Here is a 27,374-nt window from a genome sequence, read left to right as displayed (position 1 = left end):
AAGGATTTCACACCATAAATCACCTTCTACTAAAGGTAATGTCTGAACTTTATATTCAAACTAGTTTTCAGTTAATGAGAAAGCAAAAATCAAGCCTACAGCAACCAGAACATCATTAATTCAAAATATTTTATTATATCTAACAATGGAATGATATTTAACATTACAAAATATGATAGCACAGCCTATATTTATCACATGAACATCACATATAACAATCATTCACCATAATCAAATGTCTTTAGATGAATCATAGAAAGTGTATAACATCACAATTATGCTTTCAAATATTCAGCTGTGACAAAGAAACATAATTAACATATTCATATGATGACTGCCAAGTAGGAATATTCTTACCCGAGAGATTTCTAACTGAACATGTTTGAACTCAAATAGAAACTGGCTAAACTAAGCAAAGCTCACAAAAATATACATCATTGGCATTGAAATCAAACCCAAGGATATGGCATACATACCTAGAACAAATTTCTTTAAAAATATCAAAATGGCTGTGAAAAGAATGTAATGAAAAATATGTGGATAGACACCATGTCACTATATACCACCACTTTAGAGATGGGGTATAATTACAGGGGTATTTTTTATATGGTAAAGAGTAAACTAGTTTAAATGTGGTGTATTATGGTACACATCTTAAACAGAATAATTCATTTTACAGTATAACATGACGGAGAGAGTAAGGACCACTACCTTTCATTCAAGGATGATTTTTTTTTAAATTCTCACAATAACAACTTCAACAAATTACTTCATTCAATACTAACACTACCAGAAAAGAGCATCCAATTATGGAACACATATTACACAATGTAAACCATGTAATTAAAAAGCAGTGAAATGGAATTCTGAAATGCAAAAATATGTATCTGAAAAAAAAAACTTGGTGTACTGTACATTGACTATTGAAAAGCTCTTTTCATACCTCTAAATTATTGTAAACAATAATTAAAAATATTTTGGTGTAAGAAAAAAATATAAAGCATGAGGTCAGGAAAACACCAGGCCATGTCTGTGAATATATGTCTTCAGTATACCTGCAACAACATAACCAACTGTTTGTAGCATAGGTAGTATTGAAGTTATTTCTAACAGAAACTGTAGCTAATAAATTTATTATTTTCATTAATTCTCCTATAATCAAATCAACTTCATCTTTAATAAAAAAATAATATTTTTGACCGATTTATTTTCATGAAAAAGCATCTGGTAAAAACTTCCTGCTACAAAGCTTTCCAACTTTAAATACAAAAGTACATGTACGAGTCACCAATAAAATCTGTAATTAAGTTATAAATATCTCATTAAATAGTTGTTAGATGTAAAAGAAAAAGTTTTCGTCATAAAGAATAAAAATCTTTGAACGCCATATCATAACATCTCACTTCTGGAAACCATAATTGAAATGAAATCAACATAAAAGAAATTGTAAACATTTCTCAATCATTGATTAAATAAATCTAAAATGCAAGTATATATAACTACCAAAGACACTTTAAAATCTTTGAAGTATTGATGGAACTAATAAATATGGAAACACAAACTAAAACAAATGTGTAGCATTTTTTACACACATTTTTGACTAGCAGGTAAATCTATAAAATCACAGGAACTAACCACATACGTATCATATAGAATTTTCAACAAAATATTTTGTTTACCTAATATCATTTTACCATAATAATATTTAAGGGGTTCAAATATATAAAGTTAAGGTCTGTTTTTATAAATTAACCCAATCAAGGGAGGTGAGTTGCTGGTTGACTGATCTGGGAACATTCCATATAATAAAGTAAGGTAAATCTTCATCAGCTACACAGCACGGTAATTTGTACTTTGTCCCTTACAATTGAGTTTGACAACATATCATTAATATCATTGACTATAAAGTTCAACAATATAATGTAATCAACCTTGAACAAAAAATTATAATAATTTGACCACATGCAAATTAAAATTTAAGGATCACCAAATCAAATCTCTCAAAACAATTTAAGTAAAACTTTCTCTTCACATGTAACTTCAGAAAGACTTTCAACTTTCTGAACTAAAAAAAATCATGGATACTTTAGGTCAAGACCACACTTGAACCCCTTCTAATGCACACAAGTTATATGCTTAAATAACATAAAAATGCCTAACTTTGAGCATTTAAAATTTTCATGAATAAAAATATACATTAATACAATAATAGAATGTTATTGAAAAACAAAATGAAAAAAAAAATAAAATAAACAGGAATTATCACATTTGAAAATTATTTTAATGCTACACTGAACTTTATAATAAACAAGCAAGGGTAAACATTAGGAAATACAAGCTGGTAGTCCAGACCGTATTTTTATTAAATATTTTCTATATGTTCAACTAAATTTTACCCAAAAGTTTGGTAGCCCACCTCAAAATCTAGTAGCTATGGGCTCCTGGGCAACTGCTAATTTTTGTCCCTGATACAAGACTTCATACCCATTGATAGCTGTAAAGCATCCATGGAACTTCATATTGTAATAGATATTTGGATAAAGTCTTAACAACAAAAAAGACCTGTTTAAGTTACTTTAAAGAGACCCCTATTATAAGGTCAAAATACCCTTTAAAATACATATTATAACCTTGTAGATATTGTTTTCTTTCAGTACATGTTTTAAAGCAGTGACAACCATATGGCAGAAAAACTTGATTTCATTCTAGAGTGTGCTCACACATAGCATTCACTCTCTGTGGCTTCAGATCTTCTTTGTAGCTGCCAGGGGAAATTACTTTGCACAAACTGATTTGGTGACACATTGACATTGTTATTTTTGAAGTTTGTAATGTTATCAACTTGTTCAGTTTCAACAGACACGGTTTCAAAGTTATTACTGAAAGAGTTCTCATTTTCTGAAAAATCTCCTTCATATAGTCTTTGATCAGTATCAACTATTTCTCCAACAACCTCTCCATTTTCGTCACTCATTTCCCTTGCAATAATTTGATAAGTGTCAAACTTTTGTCTATGCACATCCAAATTTTCTTCATAGTCTTCCTCCTCTGTATTTTCACAAGGCATATCAACATTGTCTTCAACTTCATCAAAAAGTTGATTGGAATCACATCTCTCATCATACAGATTATCTACATTTGTGTAAAGGTAATTCTGACTGTGTTCCACATTTGTATTTTGGTAATTCTGACCTTCAACATTCACAGGTGTATAATCTTCAATTTCACCGTCTTCCTCATTTTCATAAAATGCATCTTCCTCTATTTCAGCCTCTAACCTCAACTGTTCAAACTGGGCAAAAAAGTTATTTCTTGTTTTAATCACCTCTTTAACTTTTTCAGGGTCTTCCTCATCTGGTTTTAGATTTTCTTTCCTTTTCTGCTCCCTCTCCAACCTTTGTTGTTCAAGGTCAATTTGATTCTGAATTTCTTCTTGCTCTATACCCTGTTCTTGAGATTCTGATTGGTTTTCAACATTAATACACACATTTACTTCATCAGCAGTATATTCACTATTTTCAATAACATGTTCAGAATTTGTGACCTCATGACCCTCAATTTGATCAAGATTTTGATCTTCATTATTTTCAGCACCCTCCTCATTGAAATCCATGGCTTTTGTTCCATTAAATTCTTCATCAAACTTTTTCATTTCTGTCAATTTCTGTTTTACATGCTCATCAACATAATTGTTAACCTGGTCTCCATGTAAAATTTGGTCATAACCCATTTGCAAAAGGAGAGATTCTGGAATTGGGGCCCCTGGCGGGATTTGTGACAGCATGGAGGCAAGATGTGGGTCTAGACTGGTTGGATCAATATATACATATCCAGGAGTTCCACTCTGTTGGGAGAAATTCATCGTCTGATTGATTTCAAATGTTGATTCACACACTGAAAATATATCATGATAACTGAGTTTTAAAAAGATTCAGGTTAAACTTCAAGATATTGTACCATTACACACAGTTATTTTAAGTCTAACCATGTACACTGTACCTTAAAACAAAACTTAAAACAAGAGCCAAAGTTCTAATCATCATGCCAAAGCTAAATTTTAAACATGAACTCATTCTGACCAGTAGAAGCTGAAAAAAAATGTGACCAAAACAGGTTGTGGACAAATGTTCAAGGTGAATTAACCTCCTCCTAACAGTGTAGTATTATAATTTCAAAAAGGTTTTCATAAAATTTGAGATGTTGAATTCAAAGATAGAATACATACTAAAATAAAAAAAAAATTGAAAAGTAAATAAATTGTTACCTTTTTTGTTTTCAAAACTTGTCAACTAATATCAAAACTGTAATATGGTACTTAGTATCCAAAATATTTTCATTCTTTCAAAGTTAGGTAAATGATTTTCTACTGAGGGCTTTTCCCAAAAAGTGTTTTCTATAACCAAATGCCTTCGATATAAAATTGTTTAGGTGGGGGTAATATTGCATTAAATAGTTGGGGTGTATTTCAATTTGAATCTATGGTCTCATTGGCTTCCTGTCCAAGGAGACAGTTCTTTCTTAAAGAGCTCTTACTTTAAATAGATTTAAGTCAATATGAAAAAAAGTTGTCTGAAAAGAAATGGATGATTTGATATTACCTTCAGTTTTGCAGTCTGGTCTGTTCTCAAAGTCACCTTCAAATATTTCTAAATCTGTAAATACCTACAACAAATACATCAAGTGTTAGTACTTATGTACTTATGTTTATATTCATCAGTTTGTCTATAGTAGAATAACTATGAATAAACAGTTGCTTTGAAATGCATGCTACACAAGTTTCCCTTTTTTTGTATTACCAATGTAAGAAATCTGAAGCATTGAAAAAAAAAACCAGAAGGGAGGATCTTTCTATCAAGATAAACATTCAATAAAAAAAGTGCTCAATTATCCCTTCCCAATTGTAGGTTATTGTAAGATGTTCAGGTGGATAGTCAGACAGACATTGGTTTTCTACGTACAGTCGGACCTTGATGTATCAAAGTTGGAAGAATTGGAACTTATTTCAAAGTCCCAACAAAACCCCCCTTACACCAATACAATTTTACCTAAGATGAATAAAAATCTTGGATAGGTTGAAGTTTTTCATCAGTCCCCTCGATAGGACTTGAAGGTTGATTAACCCTGATGTCTCTGAGTCAACTAATTAGTCGGAAAACTGATTGCTTTATTACAAACCATGATATAGTTGTGTTTTTACAACAATAAGTGTGGCTGTTGAAATTATTTGTTGACACTTTTTATGGCTTGAACTGTGTATTTAATTAATCCAAAATAGCGAGTGTAGTGAAAAGAAATGATTTCTATTAATCACACATCAGAATTTACACTAACAGTGATATTGGATATTTTGATAATGAAAAAAAAAAACCGGAAGAACTGCAATGGTATCTGAAGATTTAATTAAAATTCTTTTCGCTAGTGAATCTGAAATTTTATCGTAGTAATGTAGATCAGATGGTCTGAGGATACTCCTGTCTGTGAGTCATTCAAAGCAGCATTTTGTGTACTTATGCCTTTTCGATATGGAAAAAATTAAAAGAAATTCCCATAAAACACTCAGTGTTGTCTTGGATTAAAACATGATATACAACACACACAAAAATATCTTCAGATATATAAACACATGACATCACTAAGTACCCTGTCAAGTGAAGTAAACGTACATGTACAAGCAAAAAAAATTATGTAAATTCTGAAATAATCATCGACCAAACTATTTCCGGGTAATACTCGACCTGAAATGACTCAAACTTCAGATGATTCGAACATTTTTGCCAGGTCCCTTCAACTTTGACTTAACAAGGTTCGACTGTATGTAAAAAGACTGGCATGTTAAAAAGCATTATTTCAGGGATGTATAAAAACAACAAGGTGATGTGTCACATGAGTTAAGTTTTCTTGACATGTATCAAGTAACTAGATACACTAAATAGAACTTTAAAAATATCAAAAATGTTTAGAATTAAGATTTCATAAGGCCCTCCATTGAATGATTAGTTATCAAATAAAGGTGGATAGTACAAGGCAAGGCCCTAAACTTTCACATTTATATACTTTATGCTTAACTTGAAAGGTCCAATATATTACAGCATTTCATTTTATCAAGATGCAACAAAATAATTTCTAATAACAGCAGTTATAAATTAGTTATAGAAAATATATTATCTACTTAGAATTAACATGTATCACAAAAACCTCACTGTTTTGTCAATATTCACACATAACTATACATTGTACAATGGTACCTGTTTCATTTCAGGCCGATCCTTTTTTTTCTTTGATGTACAGGCCTGTGCAAGCTTAAATACAGAGTTATACAAATCTTGTGGAATGTTTTTATCACATGGATCACAGACACTATAGAATTTCTCTTCATTGTTCCCAACTGTATCCTGTACATACTCCACCTATATATGAAAAAAATATCACATAGGTCTTAGGCCTAGTTCGTTAAAAAGTATACATATTCTTTTTTAAACAGACATTACACTTAAAATAGGGAAACAAAATGAAGTGAATGATATTTTATTCTGATACTGAAAACCATTCAAGAAGGTCTCAACAAAATTAAAATTATGAACATCAGGTACTTAAAAAAAAAAGCCATTAATAAACATATCTCTTAAAGATACTATTGACATTCTATTGAAAACTATACAATACTTGCATACACATTTAAGAAAAAGCTTACCAAAAATTTAGCATCAGTTCCTTCTCTTCTATCATCAAAAGCTTTCTCACCGGTGCAAACTTCATACATCACCTGAAATAAATTATTTCACATTTAATACAATTTAGCCATCATATGGAGAGTTAACTTAATTTGAAAAAAGGTCCAATATCTTATATATTTTATTATAATTTCTATTTGCAGCAGTTAGTTATAGAAAAAGAACTTAGAATCAGCATTTATAACAAAAACCTCACTGTTTTTTTTTCAATATAATTACACATTATACAATGGCACCAATACATAACATGAGGAATAAAAAAATTCAAAATGGAATCAAAAATTACAAAAAGTAGATTTTTTGGTCACTTTGGCCCCTTATAATTCAAGTACAGTAAGCATTATTTGAAATCTGATTGATGCAGGCAGGAATTTTCAATTACATCTACCCAGGTAGTTACATTTCATGAACAACTTGGTAGCTGTTTCTGAAAAAGCAGTGGAAACTTATCTTACTGGTGCACCTGATCCCAAATTTTTAGTGGAGTTCGAGTTGCTCATTTACTTTTGTTTTTTTGTTTTTTTGTATGTGTTATTTTGGTTATTTCATGTTCTTTGATGTGTGTGTCAATTATCCATGTCTAGTCTTTATCCTTGGACTTATACTTTTGATTACAGCTTGAATCTTGTTTCCCTTGATTATTCTTCCATAAAGTGAAAAAATGGCAGTCCAGTGAAATAGGAGGTTGATGTCAGACAGCAAACAATGTATGCCACATCTATATAAAGCTATATGCCTAATTTAAAAACAATCCATCCATTTAGAGGAGAGAAAATTACAATGGAAACATTCGGATGGACATAGGTGATTCCAATATAATATTCACTCGTTGAGTGGGGGTATAACACCGAACTTGAACTTTAAAAATAATTTTAAACTTACTACTCCAAAGGAATATGTATCTCCTTTAACTGACATGTTGGATCCTCGCTGCGCCTCTGGTGGAAGATATGCCCTGGTCTGATATTGTTTGGTATCAGCTTGTTTCTTGGTAATATGTGTTAACATCCCCGATTCATTTCTTGATGTGGCATGCTGTGCCATTCCCAAATCCGAAATCTTGGCTTCAAAATTTCTGTCTAACAAGATGTTTCCACTGTTTTCAAACAAAAGAAAAAAATATTTGAAACATTTTTCTTCAAGAAATCATTTAAAAAGATTAAAGGAAAAGGATGATTATAAAATGATTTTTGATCCTTTCTTTTTTACCAAAATATTACAATCTCAGATCTTTAAAGGTTGGCAAATTCATTAATTAGAAAAACTAAGTTGTTTCTTGTCAAATCAAAAAATAGGATCCCATTCTGATTTCATACAGTATACAAAGAGGCAAAAGAATAAAAAAAAACAGCAATAAAGGCAAACTGCTCAATACTATTTGATGTTTAACATTTTTATAAAAATTCAAGTGGACCTTTTAATGTCTCCATGAATTAATGGTGTATCTGTTAATGTATGTAAGAACTGTAATCCACATGCAGCACCTCTCATTATCCCAAGTCTTTGTTTCCATGAAAGGGTAAGAGTGTTATTCTAAAATTTAAAAAAAATTATTCATAAATGAACAAGTATTAATATTACAATATTTCCTGAATTACCATATTTCATTTGAATCAAATCAATTCATATAATTCATTATATTATTCACAAAAATAATTCATAAATGAACAAGTATTTATATTACAATATTTCCTGAATTATCATATTTCATTCAAATCAAATCAATTTTACATTATGATGGCATTTTTTAAAGATTTTTTTTTTTGATGTTTAAAAATTAATATATCCTCTTTTCATCAAATGTGCACATCTTGTGCATGAACAAATACAAATGTATAATGTGCACACAACTATCACTTAAATCCATCAAAAATGCTGTAAAAATATATCTGTATTCTAGCCATTCAAAGTCATCTCTACCTTGCGAGCTAGTCTGTCTTCAAGTGAACCATTTGGCATCAGTTGATAAACAAGGCACACGTCAGCCATGCAGACATCAGGTTGATCAATCATATACCCATACAACAATACAATGTTATTATGTCTATACCTAGACAAAAACCACAAAGAAATGTATTTGACAACTATATTCTCAGAAAATAGAGCATTAATATGGTGCAAATGGCATTTGTGTTGCCAAGTATTTTTTCAACAAACATTTTAGCTTATTGGTAAGTTGTTTTAAACAATGTACCGGGTAACATATTTGCAATGTAATAAGATGAGTTCTAATGTAAGTTACATAATTAAATATAATCATTTTATCATATACATTAAAAATTTCATTAAAAACCTACTTGCTAAGGTTTGCTAGCTCTCTTTTAACCTGTTCTTCAACATTTTCAGACACTTCTTCTCTCTGAAAAAAACATATATCAAAATATTTATTAAAATATATATTAAAATCTCTTCCATACATTCATGTATAAAGAAATGACCTGATTATTCTATGCTTTGAATTAAACAATATTTTCAGAAAATGAAGAGTTTGTCATTTACCCTGTTCAATGAACTATAATACAATGTATACATCAGTCCTTAAACAAATCCTTCCATAATTCTGGTAAAGACATTGACAGAAATAAAATACAATAAACACTTCATCCAAGTTTGAAAGGATATTCAATATAAATGAAGGCAGTATCCAAATCAATTTCATAGTCATGACTCACTGACAGGCTGAACAGACATGACTCACTGACAGGCTGAACAGACATGACTCACTGACAGGCTGAACAGACATGACTCACTGACAGGCTGAACAGAAACCAGTTGAAAACATTATACTTTTCATAGCCTGCGGTATAGTAAATGTAATACTTACAGACAAGAGTTTTTTCACAGCACATTTTGTATTCTTCAGCACAGCATGGAAAACCTTCCCATAAGCCCCTTGTCCTATCAAATGATCATCACTGAATCCATTGGTAGACTGAGCAATTTCTTTGTATGAAAACATGTGAATACCATTTAAAGCTAGAGAACACTCCTGGTCACTTTCCTTGGACTTACGAACAGCAGACGACATGACTTTGCTTGGTACTTTCTTTGCCATTGACATATTTGCAGCCATATTGTCAATACTTTTACCTGGACCATTTATCCCCATTTCATGCATTATTGTTTTGTCCTCACTTTCTACTTCTTTGCTCATCTGCTTCTTTACCTAAATTAAACAGATAGAAGAACAAGAAAAAAAAAGAAAATCTATACTGACCATAATATTTTATTTATAGTGCATCTCCTTGTTATATTGTTTTGTTGTTAGCAAGTTTGCAGATTATTACTTGAACTAAAGTACATGCATATGCCTTTTGAATCTATTTAATATATATACCTGTTTATTTTCCTAGTTATATATTGCTTTGAAATACATGTATGTCAATCAAAAAAGGACAATAAATTTTCATTGTTTGTCATTTTATAAATTATCACTTGGCAAACATATTTCATATATCAAAGATATAAGATACAAATTTAACAAGAAATCTGTGAGCCAGTGCCCACTAGTAATATCACCCTCACCCCAACTCCAAGATAGAGTCAAAACATAAAGGAAAAGTTGTCAAACTATCAGTAAAGCTGGAAATTATTTTAAACTATACGGCACAACTACATGAAATGTGTGTCATAATATCAAGTGACTGTGACAAGACGTTGCAGAGAAAACTGAAAGCAAAACTAATGTACCTGACAGATAGACAATGGTAAAAATGATATCCCACTATATAGTAGGGTAATGAACTATTCATAAAAAAATCAAAATCACAACTGGAGAACTAAAAATTACATTTCGCTGAAAATTATATTTGCTTTGTACTTTACAGTACCTCACAAGTGCACAAATTTTGAACAATATTGTTTGAAGTATCCTAATTTAATCATTTTGAAATCATAAATTTGGGATGACTGACTACAAATTGGTTTGTGTCCTTCATTTTTATAAAAACCATTGCAAAGTTAATTTCCAGGTGAAAACTTACAGGTTTAGACATTAATCCACCATCTAAATGTTTGCTACCCATCTCCATTTTGTCTTTGAATGTATCACATCTGTTGAGGTTTATATTAGCATCTTCTACCTTTGGTGCAGCAGACTTTTTATTTTGCCCTTTTCCAGGAGGCTTAAAGCTTTCTACAATAACAGTTGTACATTTTTTCCATATACATTTTACTCTAAGGAACATATTCCATATTGCACAATTATTATATTTGTCAATTTTATGTATGTATTTTAAATATTTATAAGATGAAACTTTTTAAAAATAATTTCTATCAAACTTTCACTAACATGATCTCCATACAGAAACATTCATATTTGAGTTCAACACCTAAACATTTTTCCCTACCTCCTTTGAGCAATAAGTTTTTTTAACACAAATGACAATTAATAATTGATTGATTGGTAAGATTTAAAGTCATATGGTCTACATTTCATGCATTCCAGGACTGGAACAACCGACCAACCAAAGAAACACTCAGGTGGATCTTTATTATGTTAGCTGACAGAAGCAACAACCCTCAGGCTGGAAAGCCACCCCACATCAGACAAATTATTCTGACTCTGAGTCAACCAGTCATCTCTCTGTTCACTTAATACTGCATGCTTGGCAAAGAAACAGTGACTACCAATTTTTAAGTCTTTCGTGTGACTTGGCCAGAAATCAAACCCATCACTTCCTGCAACTCATGGCAAGCATGCAAATGACAATTAAGGAAACATTTATTACATAAAGGATGACCTACAATAATGTCAGCATTGTCAGGTCAAACTTAACTCTACATGAAATAAATGTTATAGGTTTTGTGCATTATTTATACTGCTATGAAATGTAAACCTGAAAATGTGTATCATCAAAGTAAAGGGCTATGATGCTATATGTTCAATTATGTCATAAAACAAACTTACTACTATCAAAGTTATCTAAAGCTGCTTGTATCTGTGATGAAGTCCTGTCATCATTACTGATACTATTGTTCTTCTTTGGTGTATAGTATGGATGAGAATCATCTGCTTCACTGGAAACTGTAAGAATCATATAAAGCAGATTAATTTTATATTTCAGTTTAATATTTGAAGACATTATTGTTCTCTTGGAGTTCAGTGCACAAAAGTTTGGGAAGTGTGTTATGCTATTCAGGGTTCTAAAATTTTTCAAAATTATAAACTGAAGATTAACTTACCCGTAGTTGAAGATTTACTTTCCTAACTTAACAAATCCATTAAAAATTCAAGCTTTCTACTTGCCTAAGGCAAAGCAGAGCATAAAAAAACTTTCCAACACTGAAATTGCACTTGCCCTGGGTGACATGACAGTGGCATCCTAGAACACTGCTATTGTATTATATGAATGTCTTCCAATTAGCATTTCACTATATATTTTTTTCAACTCCATGTTCCCTGGCATTTGTCTGAAGGTCCATTAGTTCTAAGGTCCATTTGTTCAAATGTTTTAGCTTATGTATTGAAATATAATTGTCAAAAGTCACTGAGTATTAAATGATCCACAAGGAATTACACCAAAAACTGGAAGCATGGATGAGGTGCATTGGTATGGTAAAGGTTAGGGCTCTCTGTTCAATTTGATTTAAAATAAGACCCACCTACTTGTTTCAGCCAGGGTCGCAGATGAAGCTTTATCACGGATAAATGGAAAACTAATAATATGGTATTTAAACTGAACTTAAATTATATACTCTAAACCTACACCATGCGTCTAAGATCTGCATTTCCCTTCTCCTGTTAATTTTATGCAATTTATCATGAAGATCTTGTGCTGTGGGATTTTTGGACTGCCAGTCAGATAGCATGGTTTGAGCAGGGCTCTGTCCAGGAGTTCGGGATGCCATCTCAAACACTCTAACCTGCTGCAGCGTATAGCCTATTTCACCAGCTGAAAATACAAATACAAAAATACAAGTGTCAAATAATTCAGAAAATGATTTGATTATACAAATATGTAAACATCTAAGAGAAAATAAGCTCTTGAACTGAAATAAGAAGCGATATTTTCAGTAAGTAAAAATACAACTAGGTCTTATTAATGAATTGAAAATCAAGTCCAGAAATTTTTTTTATGTGATATATAAGATGCATTACAGTCACTATAACCAACAAATACATAACTAGCTTCGGTGAATCTTACTATGTATGGATGCATAATGGCAACCATGGATGTTTTTTTCTTCTCTAAAATGTGTCATGTCCTAATAAATGTGCCTAAGGCCTAGTCACATTACTGAAAAGATGACCCACAAGATCTTATTAAGAATTGTTTTTTTGTGCCAACCATTTATAAATTACAGAGTGTGGACTGAGACTTTTAAATCAATAAAAAAAAATTACCTGTGTACCTGTGTATCTCTATTTTGACTTAACTTGGATTGATTTTATAACTTTTATCAATTTCTTTTATTGGTTTTTATAAAATACATTTTTCAATTTGAATTAAAAGTCCTCTTTTCACAGCTTTAATTTTCATTTTATAATTTGTTTTTGTATATTTGTGCCTGCTGATATATTTTACTGAACTATTGCTTTATTTTAATTGGTTTATTGTTTATTTCTATGTTTATATGAAGTAACTGTTTTATAGTGTGTTATATAAATATAATAATAACAATAATAATTAAAGGACAATTGTTGCAGAACAATTGCTAAGGTCTTTCCCATGAATATTACTTAATCCCAGTGTTTTTCAGAGTAAGAAGTATCCAACTTTAGAGTGAAATGTAAAACAAGAGGCTTCCAGGAACCTGAGTCGCTCACCTTCTTGAATTTCGCCTTTTAAAGGCAATAAATTAAACAAGAGGTTGTCCAACAATTTTGACTAAAGAAGTCTTTGGTAGGACTATCACAAGATCTTTTCAACAATTGAAAGTTTCTTTTAATCTGTCATAGTTTTCAAGATATTGACTGAAAACTATTAAAAAAAAAGTCATTTTTCATTTACAAGGAGTCTGAAGACTCTTGTAGTCCTAATAATATGGATCATTCAAGCTATTGAAAGAATTTGGATAAATCTAATGGTTTAGGAGATATATGTGAAAAACTACTGTCTGACCAATATGTTCTATTTTTAGTAATGGTGGTCATGTTTTTTGACGAATCAAAAATTCCCACATCAGTTCTATGCAGTATACCCCAAGGAACATTCATATCAAGTTTGGTTTCAATTGGTCAAGTAGTGTCAGAGGAGAAGATTTTGCAAAGAAATAACATTAAAAATAGCAAAAATTGTTGAAAAAGGGCAATAACTCCAACATGGCTTAACGGATTAAAACCAAAATTTGACCAGAGATAGATCTCATCATGCTGAACACTTTTATTATGTCAGAATTCAGCTAAACCTAACGTTTAGGAGATATATGCGAAAAACTACAGTCTGACCCCTATGTTCTATTTTTAGTAACGGCGGCCATGTTTTTTTACCAAAAATAATAAACGCACCACATTAAGTTTGTTGTATACAAATATAGTACCTAATATCAACTGACAGGTTTTCTATATTTGTTAAAGTTAAATAAAATTAAGTGATTGATCAGCAGTTTCCACAAATATGATATAAAAATTCTAAAAGAAATTATGCGAATACAACACTTTATCCCAAACAGTTTTGAATGGTAAGTTGTTCGCGAGTTATAATTTCCTATCCCAATCTGAGATAAACACCAGGAAGTGGACAGTGGCCGTAACTCTTGACAGAATGTTCATACCTTTTTGGACTTCACAATTTTTCACTACTAAGTGTTCAAATTATGATAACATAAAAAGTTTTGATCTTTTTATTAAAACTTAGGAGCAGAGGAGCGAAGTTTAATTTTTGAAGAAAGGGAAATAACTGTAACGACACATGTGTTTTCTTAACAGGGTAACTCTGTATCTTCTGAAGTTATACAGATTTATTTGGTATAGAACTCAATTTGATTTCTCTTGAAACGACAGTCAAAATGTGGCGGAAGAAAAAAAATTATAGTCATACGAATAGTAGTATAAGGTTTTCCCTTTACAGGGAAAGACCTTACTAAGTCAGAAAGAAACATTGAAGTCTGAATATAATCCCAACAAAATGTGAGTATTTAAAAAAGTCTACATCACTGGATGAAAATTTCATTTTGATTTTCTGAAGACCATAAAAAATATTTTATCCTTCATGAAAATCCCAGATATGAGCCGCCTCACAAAAACTTTTACATGGATCAGTATTCTAGCTCAATTAAATAAAACCAAGTTCCTGAATTTGAAACCTTATTGTCTTCAAGAGAGAAGGGGAAACAGGAAACCATCTGATAAGTAATGCTAAGGTAGATAGAGGTTTTGACCAGAGGGTTACAAAAATATCAAATGGAGTACCGATTTGGAGCTTAATTAGTTCAAAGAAGGAACATTTTCTGTAATATTTTTTTACAAGCACAAAACAAATTTAGATTAGAAAATGATTGTCACCTACAATAAATATTTTCCACCTTTTAACACAAGTATCAAGCTTAGTCATATGACCAGCTACAATTGTGGTTTAACCAATAAAGAAAAATATACCAATAATTGATATGATAAGTAATTACATCTACAACACAAGTGAGTCTAATAAATGACAATTCTCTATACATGGCTGTACAAAAATTATCATCTCTTATATTACATATAATATTGGCAATTGATGACAGTTAGATATTTGTTCATCTTATTTGGTATGAGTAAGCAATTTAAGAACATCAGCACACTTACAGAAAATTTATATATATAAGAAGTTGTACAAGTTTTATAAGCTGACATATACTTATTCATATTCAATTGAGTTTCCACCACTTTCTTTTTCAAGATCATATAAAATTTGAAATATATCAAGAAAAAATACAGGGTATTAGGGCATGAAATACCAAACTATACTCTATTGTAGCACATAGTATGGTTAACATGGTTTTAACTTGTCCATTTTCTAGGGTTGATATTGGAAATAGTACAAAATTTTGACTTTAAAATGCTAGTGTATTACAGTATAGCAGGTAAAGTTTGGCCTCAAAATTTGAAATTGTTCAAAATAAAGATTTTTATCGTTATTGTACACATAAGTGTTTACATCAGCTAGTTCGATAAGATTCACGCCAAAACAGAAAAGCATCTCGTCATTGTAGCACCAACAAAATTGCCTAAATGACATAAAATCTCAATCAACACTTCAGCATATTTTTGACAGTTTTGTGAGAAACAAATATAGCCCCATGCATGTTCATTCTTGATCTTTATATATATTGTGTAGTATTGTAAGATATATGTCAGTATCAAAATTAAGGATTTCACTAATATTGTGTTAATTTTGACCGCTATTAGGTCAAAAACATTCATGATATGGCCAAATCGGCTCAGATGTATTGACTACAACCATCATCCTTTCAAATAAACTAACTAGTATAGACCAAGGCCAAAATAGGGCCTTACCGAACCTACTCCTTTAGTGGGGTGATAAATTTGGCATATTTAAGCGGTCTGTATAAAATCTCCCAAAATTAAATTCTGTAAAATACAGGCTGTGGGCATAAATACTTAGTGCATCACCTATCATCTGCCAAAATTAAAAACACCAAGCTTTTTGGGATAGCTTTTTGCTTCAAAGTCACCAAATTTTACACCCACCAAAATAACCTGCTATACACTTTTCTAAATTCAAAAAGTGATTGTAGGACACAGCTCAATACAACTGCAGAGGCCTAACCCTGAACAGTTGGAATAAGTATGGACACCACAACATTCAAACTTGACTAGTATTATAACACTTTTACAACAAAAACTGAAATATTTTTTTTACTATTTCTACTGTCTTACTGACTCTACTCCTTTAACAAAACACTTGTTTTGGTCCCTTGTTTGTCCCAAATTTCAAAACATTAAGGGCTATAACCCTCATACCTATTACAAAACTACTTTTTTGGTTTTGAATGTTGTAATTTTTTTTTCAAGATCCATAGATTAATATTCAAATTACATGAACATATATCACACAAAAAGCAAGTGTCTACAGAAGACCAAACATACAGCAACAGTGCCATACCATATTTTTATGCCATTTGTTTCAAGATACATGTTACCAAAATGCTGAATTGTACAGATTTAAACTGATGACAACTAAGCTGACAAATTTGTATTCATACACCATTCTTCCAGTCAATGTGAACTCAAGGACAATCAACCAGGAACGTTTAAAAGTATATATTGTATTCTGGATAGTTATGGCAAATAAAGGAAGACAAACACACCCAAATTTTAAGAACATCATGCATATGTATGTAATGATTTCTTAGCAAGATAATGGTGTCTTATTAATAATTGCAAGCTTTCCAAACAATAAATAGGGCACAATAAATTCTGTAGTTACCATCATAAGAATCATACAAAATTTGAATGACATGTAGTTACTGTCTCTCAGACATATTCACCATATCCACTCTCATTATACTCATTAAAAAAGGTCATATATTTTTTATTATTGATATCAGTTCACTAAAATGTATTTTATTAACGGAATGAACAATGAATTCTATGAATTCTTCATAAGGTAGTAAAATATATTTGAGCCGAACAATATAATAGCATGTATTGTCAGTCATTGTTATCTCCCTTTACAAGATTTTCTAAAACTTATGGAGAATTGCAATTCTCTGAAACATGTCTAATATAAAGTTGAATAAAATGCTTGTTTGGGTCCCCTTTTTACTGTTATTTCCTAAATAGTTCAATAGGGCCATAACACCTAAAATCAATTCCAACCTTCTTTTTTTAGTATTGAACAAGAACCAAGTGTCTACAGAAGCCAAAACCAAAATGAAGATCATGCCATACAACTATACAACCACAACATTATTGAGGTCATATAAAATTATACACATATGACACAATGATACATATATTTTCATATCACACTTGTATAAAATTGACTGTTCACAATCCAAAAACCTGTCTAAACTTCTAAAAAAATTTTAAAGTCCCTTATATCAATTTAAAAGCATTTTGAACCTTAATAAACTGAAAACCTGTCTAAACTGAATGACTAAAGTCCAAAAGAAGTTTTCGGTTTAGAAAGGTTTTCATGTAAATGCATATTAAATCAGAGTTCATCAGATTCACCTGGCATTAATATATATCAACTCTTTACACCATCTAGACATGTGGGAAAAAGTCATTCTGTCAACTGTCTAAAACATGTAACAGGAACATACAGGTGTCTTAAACCTCTGACCTTTTGGCCTCTTAACACTAAACTCAATAAGGAAAAGGTTTAAAAATTGTCAACATTTGAAAAGAAGGAGAACTTTATTATTAAAATATTTTTCTTAGGTGTTTCCTTATTGCACTTGTACTTTTATCAATATTATTTAGTTACCTGTAAGTTTTAATAAAGAAGTATTACAGGAAGTAAACATTTACTTTGTTTGTTTACTGCTTAAAACTGTTAATTAGCTCTTATTTTACTATAGACAAATATAATACATGAATGCATGAAGATAAATCTTTTTAAAATGCACTGCATGTGAAAGTAATATTATAATATTTTTATTCCCACCAAAAGTCTTTTGAAATAGTTGATTTTTATTTGCAATTAATAGCCATTTCATATCATTCTATAAATTGATAACAAATTTCTTACCCGTTTGTTCAGAAATGACTCCGAAAAGATTCACAATGTTTACATCTTCATAATTATTTGATTGATTAATGAGAGACGTTTATCATCTTGTCAAAAACCAAGTCAACCATGACCAATTTCTTTCAATTTTTTCTGATATTTCATTGGTTCTCAGGCCAGCCAAACAAATTATGTTATATGACTATAAGGATGTACCCACTTTTAATACACAAAGCAAAAGCTGAAAAGGGTCATAAAGGTTGCAACATTTGTGATTCATTAAATTTCAGTAAAAGGAAATTTGAAAATTTAATATCTCCTAGTTTCTGATTTCCTGCACTTTTGCTAGTGTGCAAACACTGATGCATGTAAAGCAATTCATCATACATAAACAAAAACAAATAAAGGTTCAAAAATATATATTTGTTTAGTCTGTCCTTTTCAGTACAGAATGTTTTAATCACATGATTAAGAAAATCCAAAACATGCCAAAAATATTGCCATTAGGAGATACCTCCACAGAACATGCTTCATCAAGGCCTAATCTAGACATTGATAACAAGGAGAAGTTATAGTAAATTATGTTTGAAAAATAACAACATTGAAATTTTTGTTTATATTATCTATAACAAAAACTTCTGTCAGACAAATGGGAGAAGTTAGCACAAGCAAGGAGAAATTTAAGCTCATTTCTCCATCTAGATAAGGTCTTGTTCAATACAAAAAAACACATACCTGCTAACATAACAACCCATACAAAATATTCCAGAAATAAAATTTATTCAGCAACCACATCATTAACAAATAAATATTACTGCATAGGCAGATCCATACAATTATAAAAGTGGGACTGCGGGCCATCATTTGCTAATTTTTGCCTAAACTTTGCACAAAATTAACACAAAATAAAAAAATAAAAAATTTCTAAAAAAGATAAAAAAGGGGGGATTACTGATTACAGTGCATTTTAATACTTATCATTAGCATCATTTGGAAAGAAAATATTGATATAGGCTTCAGTAATATTATTGAAAAAATTATTTTTAATCAAAAAAAATCGGTAGAGCCAATAAATAGATGGTCAAAATAGCCCAAAATGTGCATTTTACTTCAGATGAATAAACAGTGTTGTAATAGTGTTATAATTTTTTTTTTTTAATTTTTGCAATAATTTTGAATTTTCAATTGATGTGATCTAAAATGATGACTTTTATAAAATGTCTGAAATTTTCTCTGACAGTCGGTATAGTTTCGCTTTTTACCCTTTGACCTTAAAGATGCTCTTCTAGGAAACACAAGTCACCTGCTCGCAATTCTATTTCCCTATTGGCCAAATACTGATAACTTGGTGGCGTTTGAAAAAAACTGTACCGAAATTGCGTTCAATGAATTATTTCCTGAATGAATGTAGAAAATTGTAAGTGTAAAGAACAAAATTTTACTGCGACGGCTATCTTTTTTTTTTAAAGATAGTACTTGTTAAAACTGATATTTCTCAACCATATATTTGTATGAAATGAAAGTGACCCCAAATAATATACCAACAGATAATTTTTCAAAAAACAGCTTATGACAGTATCTTCTGCAGAGTAAAATTTAGATTTAAATTTCAATGCTGACATTGTTGAAATCATCTATGTATCTATAGACTAATTCATAGCAAATTAAAGAACTTTAGCGACCACTCTCACATATGCACTATTTAGAAATTGCTACACCAGAAAAAGGGTACCACTTAACAGGTTTCTTCAACAAGAGAATATAAAAGGGAATACAATCTGACCAAAGGAAGATTACCAACCTATAAAAAGCAACCTAGGTTTTTTCATTATATCTATAGCAAGGACACTCTAACAACCATTCAGCAGTTGGCATCTACTACACACCATCCCTAGCAGATAGATCATATAGTATGCAAGAAATAATGTGATTGATTAATTTCAGTAAGTTTCCCCATGCCAGATTTAAGTGAAAATCAATCCCATCTGTATAAGCGTTTCTTGCTATCAACCACTCAACAAAGTTTGAAGGATTTCATAAAAAAATGGAGGTGCTATACAAGCAACAATTCTAAATCATGGATTTCTAACTTAGTCCCTCTCCCCAAAAAGGCTCAGTCAAATATAGAAAAGCTATCTATGCAACAACATATAATGATAAAATAGTGGAACCATGGGTAAAAAATTCATATCCATGTTAGTTATACATGTATTTACAAGAAATTAAGCGAACTAGCCAAGTTTTGTACCTATTCAATTTACTAACCCAGTTGATTGGCTTTATCTATGTGTTTAAGTGCTTTTTTAGTACTATTGAAAAATTCAGAGCATCCTTTCATGTATATGATTCAGTAATAATGGCACCACTCTATTTATAGAAAATATAATTTAAAACAAAATGTAAACCACTTAAACAAAACATTAGTAACTAAAACAGATGCTACAATATGTAAGTTTCCAGTGTTGGAATTGATGTATGTACAATTGTGATTCAAATCAAACATTAAGTTGGATGTGTTGTTGTGCTAGGTATACCCCACTAGTACAGGAAATTGATATTGAACAGAACCCAAAATTGCTTACAACATATGTCTTATCTATATAAAGCCATACACCAAATTTGTGGAAGCCAAGATATATATGAGAAAATTCGGACAACAGAATTATTGAGGGGCTAGGTAGGTTCAAATAAGTGGTGGTCGGAGGTTCCAGATCCTTAATTTCTGACCAAGTATTTACCAACTTTCTAAATCTTCAACCCTTTACACAGCATTATCAAAATTGGGGTAAATGCATAACAATGTATAAAGGGGTCACAAATTAGAAAAACTGTGACAAATGCTAACATTAAAAATGTTCAACATTAATTCATACAGATACATACTGACTTGTATATACAAAATATTTGTCGTCACATGAAATCTCCTGCAATCCAGTATGTTAACAGGTATGATAAAAGGAGACCCCCTCAACCTTCCCAAAATGTCATAAGGTCAAACTATAAACAAAGTTGTCATACAGGAAGTATAATGAAAATCATAATGAAAAAACATGACATCCCTTCAAAATATCAATTGGCTGCAATAAGTACATGCAGAGAAAACTGTCCCAAGTCCATACACTATAGTATTTGAACATGGAAACCCAAAAGTTGTTCTGATGGAAATGAAAAATAAGTGCACAATTTCACCATGAATAATGTAAGCAAGTTTTTTTTTGTGGCCCCAAAAAAAGGGCAAGTCTATGTTTTGCATCAGGAAAAGCCAAAAAGTAGGCATCATGTGCTAAAGAATGTGTGAAAGTTTCATTGAAATCCATTTAGCAGATGGGAATTGGGAACAGACAGACAGACAAAATTATCACTTCATGCCTCTTGATTTTTGAAGCAGGGAGTTTAAAAATTACACAGGTTAGAGTAATTGACTTTGAAACTTTACTTGACTCATAAATAAGTACCTGAAAAAAAAATCAGATACACTACAGTCCTGTGTGAACATGCACTATAAGTTATGTCAGCATTAATGTGCTTTCTAAACTGTGCTAATTCACTATTGTGGGCTTTGAACTTATTTTTTCTTTTGCATGGTTTCAAAATTAAAAGAACATTTATTACTTCCCCTTCATTAATGTAAAACATCAGATTCTCATTACAACTTCCTTGCAAGATAAATGGCAAAAACAGTATAAAAACAGTAATGATCTTGTAAAACCAGAAAATCAAAAGTTATATTGCACCACTGTAAACAAATAATATTACATGTTATTTCCTGTAAGCTTTTTCATGTAAATGTCATTCGATTTAATTATTCAAATTAAGCTTCAAAATTGCATTGATTAACATTGTTGCTTGATTAAAAAGTAGAGTGATTGGCATGGATCAAAACCTACAATACATTAGGCTTGCCAATATGTTCTAAGCAACTTTAAATTAAAATTCCTGTGGTTTACATATCTTCATGAAATATTCCAAGATATCCAAACTCAAAATGTTACCACTAATAAAATACCTCAATTAGATGGATGACAAAAAATTGGAAAAACCATGAATCTGTGACACAGAGATCTTTAAAATAAAAGATTAACAATTCATACCAAGCTTATGACAAAATGGGTTGTATAATGTAGTTTTACCCAACTGCTATCATTCATAATTAGTGCCATTACTTTGTAAATTTTAAGCTTTGGTTTTAATTGACATAAGTTATACTTAGTAAATCTTAGTCCTCCACTCTTTTAGTTCACAGCATTCTATACATTGATTATTAACATCTAATATCAAATTCAAAAGTTTTTTTAGATATCAGGGCAGAAATTCAAGACTATCCAGATATAAATAAAATGCTTAACAGAAATGTGATCTGGTGTTTGACACTTTGTGTAGGAAAAGAATTTGATCAGTCTAAATGGTTCCTTCTTGGCTCCTAATTCAAATCACAACCTTCAATTGACTCCTAGCCTTTCTTTGTGGTATTTAGCACCTAGTAGACTTTCTTTGTGGTATTTAGCACCTTGCTACAAGTCTCTATTATTTGTATATGGAACAGAAAATCTATGTAATTAACCTCTCTGATAACACCACTACTCCTGTAATAATTAGTAGATTGCTATCATAGGGATACATGCAATCAACAAATTTTTTCAGATATTCTTAAATATAAAGAGAGGGACTTGTAGCAAGTCTAAGCACCTTGTGAAAGAGATCAATACACTTTTAATCAAGTTATTATCTGGACATCTTGTTGTATCTGGTCACATTTCACCATTAATTCCTAATCAGTTCAAATCACAACCCCAAAAATCAATCCCAGCCTTCATTTTTAGGTACGACAGTATGGCACCTTATGGTTCAAATTCAATAGATCAATACACATTTACTCAAGTTATTATCTGGACATCTTGTCCTCTTTTGCCATTAATACCTAATCAGTTCAAGTCACAACCCCAAAAATCAATCCCAGCGTTCCTTTATAGGTTTGACATTTTGAGATTCAAATTCAAAGAGATCCATCTGGTGTCTTCCTCTAATGCCAACATTTTATATGTTACCTATTCCTTGAATGCCAACAAAAATACTTCAATAGATGTTTATATTATAACAATAGGTGTTTTTATAACAATAAAAATGTTTTATTTAACTGTTGAGATTAATTAGTGAAGTTGATAAATGGAACATTTTATACCTTTTTTTATATGGAAAACAGCAGATTTTAAAAAAAATATGTAAGAATATAATAATCTCGAATTATTAAAAATTTATAAAAATATAATAAAATTTTCACATTTGTTTTACTTTTTATTTTAAGAAATGTATAAATTATATTACAAAAATATTAATGAAACTCATAAATTTAACATCAATACATATTACCCTACCACTGCACATGGTCCATGCTCCCAGTTTTTAGTGGAGTCTGAGTTAATCATTTGCTTTGGTTACTTTGTATGTATGATTTTAGTTACTTTATGTTCTGTGTTGTATATGTATGTTTTCCATGTCTGGTTTTTGTCCCTGGATTACATTCTTTTGTTTACCACTATAACCTTGGTTCACTTGATTACTCTTTCAAACTCTGAACTTTATATTAATGATTTATTTCATTCTTTATCATTCTAGTGTTTTAACTAATTAATATGAATATATTTATTTTCTACTTTTTATGCCTCATGTGATATCAAATTATGGTAATAAGAGTATAGTCCTTAAACCACTTACAGCAAAAACTGATCTCCTACATTGTGTAGCAATTACATATGTTATACTAAACTGAACAAAAACCTCATACTTAGTAACAATTCTAGTAATAGTATTCCTACATAAAGTAGAATGATAGATTGAAATATCTTCAAGTTATTGGACTACGAAAATAATTCAAAAGTCTATTGTGCTATACATGTACATGTATGATTTTGTGAAGAAATAATTAAGCAGAAAAAGTAAAAAAAAAATAAAAAGATTTTAACAACTGGAATAACTATCTGAAGTATGAACTGAAATAAGTCACCTGTAATTTACCTATCTGTTAATTAGTATGAATGTTTAGATAAGCATGCACCTTTGTTGTTATAACCATTGACACCTATTCCTTGAATGCCAACAAAATTTTACTCGTAAATTGTTGGTAGATCAAAGGATGTTGGCATTTGAGGAATAAACCATCCACTTTTACTCAAGTTATTTTCAAAAAAATTCGTTCTTCACTGGACAAGTTTTTGTGCTCTTTTTTGCACTAATTCCAAAATAGTTTGTCACAATCCCAAAAATCAATTTAGCCTGCATTTTAATGGTATGGCACATTGTGGTATAATTTTAAAGAGATCCACAAACTTGTCTGGACACCAGACCTCTACAGACAAAGACATCTACAACAGCATGTACATTTTTTGTACCATTATCATTATTATACAACTGCAAATTCTTAAAGATCACACTCATAAAATTTGGATGGGTACTTATGGAGGATACTCATCTGTCACAATATTCAGTAAATTGTTGAAAGGACAACCACTTTCTATAAAACTGACTTAAGTAGACCTTCTAATAAGGATCATTTCAGCCATAAAAAGAATTAGGCTAAATTAAGATATATGCGAAAAACTACTATCTGACCCCTATCTTCTATTTTTAGTAATAGTGGCCATGTTTTTTTCGACGGACCAAAAATCCCCACATCAGTTCTATGCAGGATACCCCAAGGATCAATCATACCAAGTTTAGTTCCAATTGGTCAAGTAGTGTCAGAGGAGAAGATTTTTTTAAGCAAATCATATTTAAGAGCAAAAAAAAAAAAAAAACGTTGGAAAAGGGCCATAACTCCAACATGGCTTCACAGATTAAAATGAAAATTTAACCATGGATAGATCTCATCATGCTGAACATTTTAACCATGTAAGAATTTGGCTAAACCTAACAGTTTTGTATATATTAGCGAAAAATGTCCTATGGCAGATATTTCATGCATTTCAGAAGTAGAAGGACTTACCAATTGAACAGACCCTATTTTGTAATAGTTTGTCATGCCAAGCCAGATTTCAATGTGCTAGCTCACAGAAGTAAAAGCCCATAGGTAGGCATGCCACCCCAATCGAACATTTCATACTGATTCAGAGCCAACCAGTCATCACTCTTTCCCCTTAACAACTGTGCTTTTGGCAAAGAGGCAGTGACTGCCAATTCTAAAGTCTTCAGTGTAACTTAGCAGGAGATTGAAGTCAAGACCTCCCATATACATTGTAGATGTACACCAGATGAGCAGGCTACACTGAGACCAGTCAAAGCAGCATGGAAGTACTTTTAAGATAAGAAATTTTAATATGATTTCATCTAACACCGCAGGTACATGGCTAACAGACTCACAAAAATAGGGCATTAATGGAATTTTAATCACATAATGGTGAAACAAAAAGGATGGCAAAATGTTCAAAACTCGAAAACTATATTTTGGATTTTGCTGAAAATTGAATTTAACCTGTATTTTATGGTGCTTTAAAACTGTTTTATATTTTAAAGATCAGTTTTCATGTTATCATATGGAAACCGTCGGGGAGAGACATACCCACATGGATACATACATTTTTTATAGAAAAGATGTTATAAATAAATTGTATAATAATACCTCAAGGATATTTTCTTTTGTAAGAAATTCTGCTATCACACACATGTAAATATAAATGTTGACCAGAAGTATTCCAAAATATGCTACATATGTGCTCTAAGTATCAATAAATGGCAGTGGCTATTCAACCGGATTTAGTCGAATAGCCTATCTATTATGGACTTGAGTCCACTTAGGTCAACTTAGGACATAAAAATATAATCTTAATTGCATTTTACTACCAAACAATCAAGTAATATAATTACAGATACAATTATGTATACAGTCAAAAAGATACGCTGCTAATGTTATTTGGTAATATATTTGTTGTTTTTCTTTTTTGTATTGGATTTGCTTTTCAACTGAGTCAATTATGTATACAGTCAAAAAGATACATTGCCGATATTATTTGGTAATATATTTGTCGTATTACATTTTTGTATTGGATTTGCTTTTCAACCAGTCTGGCCAAATAGGCTAAAAAAAAAAAGGTTGTGGAAACTATGCTTTGAAAAAATACTTAACTAAATACAAGTGCATTTGTATGTATACATGTTATTAGATGTCCATCAAAATAGTAATTTGATCATTGTTGTGTCAAAGAACAGTGTGTGTCACCATCGTACCACAAAATTACTACAAACAGTGTTTCACAAAAGCAGTATGCCGGATTACTAATTTATTCAGGAACAAAGAATTTTTTTCAGCAAACCAGCCACAACAACCACGGCATTTTCTTAGAAATATTATCTAGCCATAACCATTAATATCATGTCTTTTTGTGAGTATTGGTACATAACAGATGAATGAAATTTTACTGTTACAATTCTTCATGCATCTAGTTAAGTTTTAACATTTTCAGCCTCTCTCTCTGTTTCATTACATTCTTTAAGCAACAACTCTGACTGAAATCATCTTGAACTAATGTTAGAGCTTGTGAACAATATTTCCTAAATAAGAAATTATAAATAGAGGGGAGTCAGTTTTGTTTACAAATTTTAAACTGCTTGGTGTAGTAATTTTTCTACAAGTAACACATGTTTCGACTAACCTAAACTTTGCCATGCATTGTCGATGTCTAAATTTTGTGATATTTGGCGTGTTATACTGTATGGTAGATGGTAAATATATCTATTCCTTTTCTCATGCATCTTTTCTTTGAATTTAGCAGACGCCATATTGAACAGGAAGTAATGTCTGTGAAGGGGATTTCCCTATTTTCCAACTTCTATTTTTAGAATAACTACCTATTACTTTCCATGCATGTTTGACACAAAGGTACGAAATGCATGATTATTTATCAAAGCTTTTACTGTTTTCAGCTGAAATATTTTTTTGTTGGTTATAGTTTTACTAAAACATTAAATTTTTCTATGGTAAGGCGATATTTACATGCTAAAAAATATAACTTCTTGCTTTACTGTGAAATGG

At 30.8% G+C, this 27,374-nt stretch overlaps 1 protein-coding gene across 2 annotated transcripts; it reads right to left on the bottom strand.

The window, feature by feature from the left end:
- Positions 1-115: 115 nt before the first annotated feature.
- On the bottom strand, positions 116-27,145 carry LOC148627279 (uncharacterized). Of its 2 annotated transcripts, none has more exons than XM_088570950.1 (13): positions 26,995-27,145; positions 12,440-12,625; positions 11,641-11,757; positions 10,715-10,866; positions 9,556-9,897; positions 9,029-9,090; positions 8,652-8,781; positions 8,146-8,264; positions 7,614-7,827; positions 6,692-6,763; positions 6,246-6,407; positions 4,599-4,662; positions 116-3,894 (listed from the first exon to the last, which is right to left on the bottom strand). In XM_088570950.1, the coding sequence occupies exons 1-13, from the start codon at positions 27,119-27,121 to the stop codon at positions 2,717-2,719; spliced, it is 2,925 nt and encodes a 974-aa protein (XP_088427076.1). In that variant the 5' UTR covers positions 27,122-27,145; the 3' UTR covers positions 116-2,716. The 2 variants fall into 2 exon arrangements, with proteins under 2 accessions (XP_088427076.1, XP_088427086.1); XM_088570960.1 differs by lacking the exon at positions 26,995-27,145 and adding an exon at positions 18,374-18,491.
- Between the last annotated feature and the right edge of the window lie 229 nt (positions 27,146-27,374).

Source organism: Perna viridis, chromosome 1, assembly GCF_037379345.1.
Source record: "Perna viridis isolate PV_CMFRI_1.1 ecotype Kerala chromosome 1, ASM3737934v1, whole genome shotgun sequence".
Lineage (NCBI taxonomy): Eukaryota > Metazoa > Mollusca > Bivalvia > Mytilida > Mytilidae > Perna > Perna viridis.
This window is presented reverse-complemented; position numbering and strand designations above follow the sequence as displayed.

Bases quoted from the DNA above. Each gene is read 5' to 3' on its own strand.
- LOC148627279 (XM_088570950.1), bottom strand. From the start codon at position 27,121: ATGGCGTCTGCTAAATTCAAAGAAAAGATGCATGAGAAAAGGAATAGA. The intron at 11,758-12,439 runs GTAGGTTTAGAG...TGATTCTTACAG, and splicing joins GCAGATCTTAGACGCATGGT to TTTCCAGTGAAGCAGATGAT. The intron at 8,782-9,028 runs GTAGGTTTTTAA...GTTTTTGTCTAG, and splicing joins GAGCTAGCAAACCTTAGCAA to GTATAGACATAATAACATTG.